Source organism: Nematolebias whitei, chromosome 21, assembly GCF_014905685.2.
Source record: "Nematolebias whitei isolate Nwh7 chromosome 21, NemWhi1, whole genome shotgun sequence".
In the NCBI taxonomy this organism is placed as follows: Eukaryota; Metazoa; Chordata; class Actinopteri; order Cyprinodontiformes; family Rivulidae; genus Nematolebias; species Nematolebias whitei.
Genome location: NC_056518.1, coordinates 28,552,916 through 28,560,347, shown reverse-complemented (window position 1 = coordinate 28,560,347; position 7,432 = coordinate 28,552,916). Strand labels below are relative to the sequence as shown.

The 7,432-nt window shown below is 46.3% G+C and overlaps 1 protein-coding gene across 1 annotated transcript in view; it reads left to right on the top strand.

Annotated features, from left to right (window-relative positions):
- Positions 1–7,432, top strand: part of syne3 (spectrin repeat containing, nuclear envelope family member 3) — a 15,716-nt gene that overhangs the window by 5,250 nt on the left and 3,034 nt on the right. Inside the window, exons 4-14 of the mRNA XM_037695299.1 lie at positions 535–844; positions 926–1,081; positions 1,201–1,560; positions 1,761–1,897; positions 3,893–4,067; positions 4,249–4,431; positions 5,672–5,815; positions 5,986–6,120; positions 6,409–6,570; positions 6,856–7,028; positions 7,114–7,253. Coding sequence (XP_037551227.1) covers positions 535–844; positions 926–1,081; positions 1,201–1,560; positions 1,761–1,897; positions 3,893–4,067; positions 4,249–4,431; positions 5,672–5,815; positions 5,986–6,120; positions 6,409–6,570; positions 6,856–7,028; positions 7,114–7,253 — 2,075 coding nt within the window. The remainder of the gene's footprint in view (positions 1–534; positions 845–925; positions 1,082–1,200; positions 1,561–1,760; positions 1,898–3,892; positions 4,068–4,248; positions 4,432–5,671; positions 5,816–5,985; positions 6,121–6,408; positions 6,571–6,855; positions 7,029–7,113; positions 7,254–7,432) is intronic.

Genomic DNA, 7,432 nt, shown 5'->3' with positions numbered 1-7,432 from the left:
ATATTTATATTTAGTTGAATAGCCCTGCTCTAAATGTTCATGATTTCAGCTTCCTGCCTCCTCTGCTCTTTGCCACCTGCAAGCGCTCTTGGCCACGCCCACTTCTCTGCTCTGCATTGAGATCAGCTGATCAGCTGCAGGAGCAAGTTTATTCTGTAGTGTGGGCTGCACACAGGTGCAGCAGGTGCTAAATCATTTAAAATAATTTGAAATAAAAATGTCATTCTGATGGTGTGGCTCATCCATCAGTCAGCCAATTGTGTGTCATGTCCAATCTTATTTTGGAAAAACCCGATAAAGCGAGTCCGCGATAAACAAACCGCGAAGTAGAGAGGGACTACTTTATTCCTGACCTGTTTTTTTTAACATTTCCATTTTGTTTTTTAACCCCACTTTAAATCAACATTCTTCTGTTTTCCCAGCATACCCACTCTGATTCCTCAACATTCTCATCCTTTTTTTCCCATCACTTTCATCCTGTTTTCCCATCATTCCCATCCTGTCAATCTAACATTCCTGTCCCTATCTTTGCAGCCGGATTGAGTGGGTGTGGCTTCACTGGAACGAGTACCTCAGGGCGTATGAGGAATTCCAGCTGTGGCTGCTGAAGCAGCAACGCAGACTGGATGCAGATGTGGAGCTGCAGCTGGGCCTGAAGGAGAAGCTTTGGCAGGTGGACCAGCAGCAGGTTGTGATGAGCGATATCCAAAGCCAGGTGGCATTGTTGGAGAGGCTGCTGGACGAGGCTGCAGCGCTGCACAACAGAACCCAGGACCCCAGCGTGGACCCACAGGCCCAGCAGACAATGCAGGATGACTACAGTGATGTTCAGGACCGAGCCAAGGTGGGACACACTCAGATTTAGCCGAGGGATTCAGAAATGGGTTGAACGATGCGGTGACTCGAATGTTTTCTGTTCCGTTAGGAGCGTCTGACGCTGCTTCAAACGATCAGTGATGAGCATCAGATGTTCAAAAGCCTCGCGGAAAAGTTCCAGTTTTGGCTGCTGTCGAAAACCAAAGAGCTGATGGAGCTGATGGATCGAGACGACACCGCAGAGAACAAACTGAAAGCTTTAAAGGTGAGACGAGCAGAACCAGGACCAACGAGATCAAGCCACCCTCAGTCAGGGTCAGAGGTCAGGGTCTCCAGATGTTTCCCTCCATGTTCTCCTGGTTCTAACGTGTCGTTCTGTCTCAGACTCTGGACGACACCGTGGCCTGTGAGGAGAAGACCCTGCAGCACATCGAAGGCGTGGCGGACACCGTCCGGGTCAGTACATCACCGGCTGGGGCTGAGGTGGTTCAGGAGGAGGCCGAGGAGCTGAGGCTGGGCTGGCAGCGCCTCAGACAGGGTCTGTGTGAGGCCGAGGACGGCCTGCGCTGCAAACTGGACTCGCAGAGTCAGTACCTGACCCGGTGCCAGAAGCTGGAGGAGAACATCCGACGACTCAGAGAGATGCTAGATGGAATGGACCAGGAGCTGGAGGAGACCCAGGAGTCCAGGAGCTGCTCGGAGACCACCGAAGAGGAGATGGTGGGCCAGTGGAGGAAATACTCGGTACGGTGGCTGGAACGGATCTAGAATGAAATACCAGGTTCAACCAGAATTATAACTGTAGTTGAAAGCAACAGCATTTAATTAAAACTGCTTATTTAGCTTTTGATTGACAGCTCTTTGAGCCTTTAAGAGTCTCTTTTGTGTCTACAACGAGTTTGTTGTGTTGTGTTGAGCTTATATTTTTGCTGTGTGTGTTTCAGGGTGTGAGGAAGACTCTGGCAGGTGAAGAATCTCAGATGGAGCTGCTGAAGTCTCAACTGAAGGATCTCTTCAGGTTCTCTGAGGATTCTCATCACCTGTCTGACGACGTTCTGGCTGTTGTTAAAGAGCATCACAGGTAACGTGTGTGCATGTGTGTTTTTTTTGTTTGACAGAATTACTTTAGTGTCTTTAGTCAATTAAAACTGTTTATTCTAACATGCTGCTGTTTTTGTGGAGACAGATTGTCATTAGGGGTGTTGAAGCATCGTTTGCAGTTGTCTGATTGTTTTTTGTCACAATTTGTGCACGTTTCCACCCTCCATAAATTGAATAACGTGCTATTATTACATCAAATCAAGTAGTTTGATCAGGAACAGTGTGTTGTGACTTTTAGTGGTGTTACATCACACAAAGTAGGTGAAAAACTGTATAAAATGTCCCTATAGACGACGATGAATGGGATTTTGGCAAACTAGAAAACTCAAACATCTTTGGAGCTCTGCAGCTCCGATGCACTTTAAGGTTCAGTACTACAGTACATAGTCAGATTTAAACACGTCACAGAAATTTGGATTTTACACGCCTGAACTGGCATTTTAATATCTTTAATGGTTTTTACACAGTCCTAGTTTAAATCTGATGATTCTTGGAGATCTTTTCACAGAACGTTCAGCTGATAGATGATGTCACAGTAGCTTTTAAACTGTCTAAACACATCTTTAACTCTTATTTCTTCCACAATTTGTCTTAACTACATCAAATAATATATATTTCTCTCTCCTTTCATCCAATGTGTATCTCAGAACTGTAGATCTTACAGGTTTTTATTTTCCTAAATCTCCCCAGAATGCAGAGTGCAACCTTCTGTAGGCTTATTGTAATTCAACATCACTTCAAAACTCAAAGTGAATGATCTTTTTGACTTGCCGTAGCTCCTAAATAAAACACAGCAGAAGCACAAAAATCCAGATGTATGACCATTAGAGTCTTCAACAGTTTAAGAATTAACACGTTCCTGTAGACGGTCCCGCTGAGCTCCTGCTGCTTCTTTCAGAGGTTTATGGAGCTCAACGACGAGCTCATTCAGGTATTTATAGCTCAGAGATGAGCTGAGAGGGAATTCCAGCAAAACCATCAGAACCAGTCGGAATGAAACAATTGGAGGGTTTCATTCAGGTTTTCTTCAGTTCTGGAGCCTCTTCTACAGAGAAACGCATTCAGACTTAAATTTACTATTTTGCTGTGGTAAGTCTTTGCCTTTGTCGTTTGTCAAAATGAGCAGAAATGGCTGAACACGTGATGAGAGCTTAACAGAAATGACACAACTAAAAATACCCAAAGATGCAGATTAACAAACAGCAGTGAATCCACCACAGTCGGGATTCTGGACTCTGTTCACATCTGAAAACTCTTGACTTTGTGGTGGAACCCTGAGAGCCGAGGGGCTGGAGGGGAGACACAGAAACTTCCGGTCAGTCAGAGCTGCTGGTGATGGACATACAGAAGCCCCAAAAGGACAAAATTAAACATGTTCCTCAATGGGATCTGATATAATTATGACAGCACCTATTAATATCCACCTCTTTCAGTAACTTTGATATGTCCCTGACTGAAGAGAGCACCAAACAAAACATTCATCAGAATAAACATCTCGCCAGTGAGATGTTTGCTCTGACATTTGTTGGCCATTTTAGTTACTGTGATGACTCTATGATAATCCCATAGGAGTATGCTGGACTTTTTCAACATAAACAGACAGAACTTTTATAAAACCCAGATGAATACGAGGACAGAGCTGTTCTTTCGAGATAAAATCAGGAAGTTGAAAGTTTTAGTTCCTGCAGAACTTCAGAAATGGTTTGAGTTCCTCAGAAAACTTTTGGGTTTTAGAACAAAGCTGAAGGTTTTGATGAGGTTAACGCCAATTTCTAGACATCCCCTGTTGCCATGGAAACGACACAGGTATCAGTATGTGCTCCGTTGTCAAACCCCAGCGGTATCTGCTCACAGTCTGATGTGAAACATCAGAACGTCTGAGTTCTTGATGAGGTTTTACCGGACTGAACTCTTTAAACTCAGAGTCCGGGGTTCTGAGTTCTGTGTTCTCATGTTCGGTTGTCATGTGTCTCAGTGTGAAATGCCGAGCGAACCGGCTGTGTTCGGAGTCGGAGCTGGAGCTGAGGAGCTTCCTGCAGGACCCCCTGCTGCTCTTCTCTCGGTGGAGCCACTCCGTCTCGCAGGTGATGGAGGACTCCAACAACATCTCCGACTTCTCCAGGACCAGCGTGCTGCTGCAGAGGATCCAGGTAACACATCCAAGATGGCAGCTTTGTATGAAGACATTAATGTCCTAACATGTATGTACATTTAAACCTCGTCAGAGTTAGATCAGAGGTTCTGAAGCTCTGTGGGTCCATCAGAAATCCATCTGGTTCCTGTCTGAAATTAAAAATGTTAATTCTGTGTCCTCTCTGTCCTCTCCATCAGTGTCTCCTGAAGGACAGTGTCCAGCTTCAGGAGCGTCTCAGTATGCTGCAGGTTAAGAGGGACCTGCTGGATTCCGTGTTCGGTCCTGAGAGGTCCGACGGGCTGCAGGAGGAGCTGAGCGCCGCCGTCAGGAACAGAGAGCTGCTGCACACTCAGCTGCTGCAGAGGAAGAGCCGACTGGAGGTACGACTGGAGACTGACTGTCCTCTGTCTTTATGTCCTCCTGTTCTCCGTCTGTGTGTCCTTTTTTTCATTTCTCCATGTCTTCTGTCCTCAGGTCATTTTCCTTAGCCCACTGTCTCAAGTTTTCTGTCCTTTGTCCTCAGGTTCTGTTTTTATATCCTTTGTTCTCATGCTCTCAGGTTCTCCGTCCCCATATCCTCTGTTCTCAAACCCTTTATGTCCTCTTGTCTTTATGTCCTGTTCTCTGGCTTTGTGTCCTTTTTTTTTATTTCCCCATGTCTTTTCCCCTCAGGTCATTTTCCTTAGCTCACTGTCTCAAGTCTTCTGTCCTTTGTCCTCATACCTTCAGTTTCTCCATTCTCATGTCCTCTGCCTCATGTCTCATGTCTTTTGTTTTTGTTTCCTCATGTCCTATGCCCTCATTTCCTGTCTTCATGTCTTTGTTTTCTTTGTTGTTTCCTCAGTTCTTGTTTTTTATGTTGTCATGTTCTATGTGTGTTTTCTCTATTAGGTCTCAGTCCTTGTCTACTCCTGTGCATCCTCACCTCCTCTGTCCTTGTCTCTGTGGTGGGAGGAGCTAAGACGTAAAAACAGGAAGTTGGGATGTACAAATAAGGAGCAGAGATGAAGCTTTTATCTGGTTCTCTTCTCTGAGTTTCATGTTTGAATCTGAATGAACCAAACAGCTGAGATCTAATGGAAACATGGCAGCAGATATTCAGACCTGATTTATTATTAATTTAATCGATCAAACTTTTAACAAAACACCAAATAAATATAGACAGAGGTGAGGATTTGGCTCTCAGCAGCTTCAGCTCGTTCATTTTTATCCTCTGGATTTAAACTTTGTTTCTGAACGGCTCTAGTTTCTGTCCATCAGCTCCCTCCTGCTGTGTTTGGAGGACGCAGGATCCCCGTTGGAAACTCAGCACAGATTCCTGCCTCTGATTGGACAGAGTTGTGTCTTAACATGCGGTGAAATGCAGGTCCGGTATCTCCACAGTGAGAAGACAGCATGTCGGCTGTTTTCCCTGTTTGTGTCCTCCACGTTGTTTCCTCTCATCCGTCTGACTCATTTATCTGAGAGCTCCAACCAACAGGAAGACGTCAGGTTGGAGGACAGCTCGGCTGCTCTGATTGGCTGTTTTTGACGAGTCCCATCAATAATTCAACCTGACTGAAGACCTCAGAATCTGATGTTTAAAATTTAGCTTTTATGGAACTTGTTTTTGTCTCTCAGGGTTTAATTTCTCGAACCGAAGACTTTGATGAGGCATACCGGCTGATTCTGTCCAAACTGGTGGCGTTCAGGGAGCGACTGCAGGCAGCTGACGTCCTCCAGCCCGACATCCTCGCTAAGAAACGCCAGCTGGACCAGTTGGTGGTAGGTCCCATTCAGATTCAGGTCAAAGAGAACCTTTAGGACCATCTTGCAGCTCTGACTGATTTTCTGATCCTCAGAGTAACATTCAGACCCTGAGCGGAGCCTGCGGGAGGTCCAGCTGCTCCAGAACCTCCCTGCTGCAGAATGACCGTGTCCCTGTGTGTTTCCAGGTTGTTCAGAAGGAGCTGGAGGATGGTGAGGCCCAGCTGATGGCACTGGAGACGCTGGTTTCCTCCTGCCAGAGCAGCAGGACTCAGTATGAGAAGCTGTGTGCTGATTGGACCGAGCTGCTGAGGAGGGTCACGGTGAGATGGTGTTTCTTCACCTGTACGATCAGCTGACCTCAGGGTCACGTGGTGCAGATTTAGCTGAGGTCGATGTGTTTTTGGGGTTGTATGCCCTCAGTTTTGTCTTCGGCAGATTAGGACCAGATGATTACCTCCAGATTATTTCACTTATTTATTTATTATACAAAACAGGAAGTAGATTAAGCTAGATAAATTCAGCCTCACGTTACATGAAATTTATCTTTGTTTTTTGTTTTTTTTAAGTTCTTATGGTAAAGTAGAAAATTTAATGATATTTGTGTTCAGGTAAAAGTTCAAGAGGCCGAGGACACCGTCTCAGACCACGAGCGTTTCCACGGTAACCTGTTGAACATGGAGAAGTGGATGATGGTGATGAGACAGAAGCTGGAGTCATTCTGCAGCACGTCAGGAGGGTGGAGCGTGGAGGGGCGCCGAGCTGAGGCTCAGGTCAGTGTTCTGACCGACCCGAGGACGCCATCAGTCGGTCCTGAGGGGGTCAGGTTCTAAAGGTTCTGCAAGAGGAGGCATCTGAGTGTGAAAACGTGAAACAGACAAAATAACCCTCCATGAATCGGTTAAAATATGAACCATTTGAATCACTGTTTGGATCTGGTTTAGACCTGTTCCTAGGTGAGGACAGGCCCACTGGGTCAGAGTGGTTCTGACTGAAATCAGTTAAATTTGATGATAAAACCAGTTTGATTTCTCTGAACGCTGCATGTTTCTCCCCAGAGGGCGCTGGACGAGTTCCCTGAGACCGACCTCCAGATGCACCAGATGTATGTTCAGGTCCAGAAGGTTCTGAACAGAACCTCTTGTGATGGGCAGGTCCACATCCAGAAAGACATGAAGCGCCTCAGCGAGCTCTGGATGTCCCTTCAAGGGCTGAGTCTGAATCTGCGCAGGTAGTAGTCGGAGCTAGTGATGAAGTGGGTGGTTTTGTAAAAAGGGTTGATCCGGGTCAGACTGAATGTCTCTGTGTTCTGTCAGGCTGCTGGAAGGTTCCACAGAGACTGACTCTGGATCAGCAGAGAGGAGGATACGACTGGAAGCAGAACATCCAGAGACGGTCAGCAGGCTCGGCTCTGCAGAACTGGAAGTGATTGGTTCTGGTATCGGATCATCAGACGGTCTCAGGGTGAGACGTTCCTCGAGAGGAGGTGATCCAGATGCTGAGGAGACATCCAGGTCCAGAGTGGAAGTGATTGGTTCTGGTATCGGATCATCAGACGGTCTCAGAGTGAGACGTTCCTCAGGAGGAGGTGATCCAGATGCTGAGAAGACATCCGGGTCCAGAGCGGAAGTGATT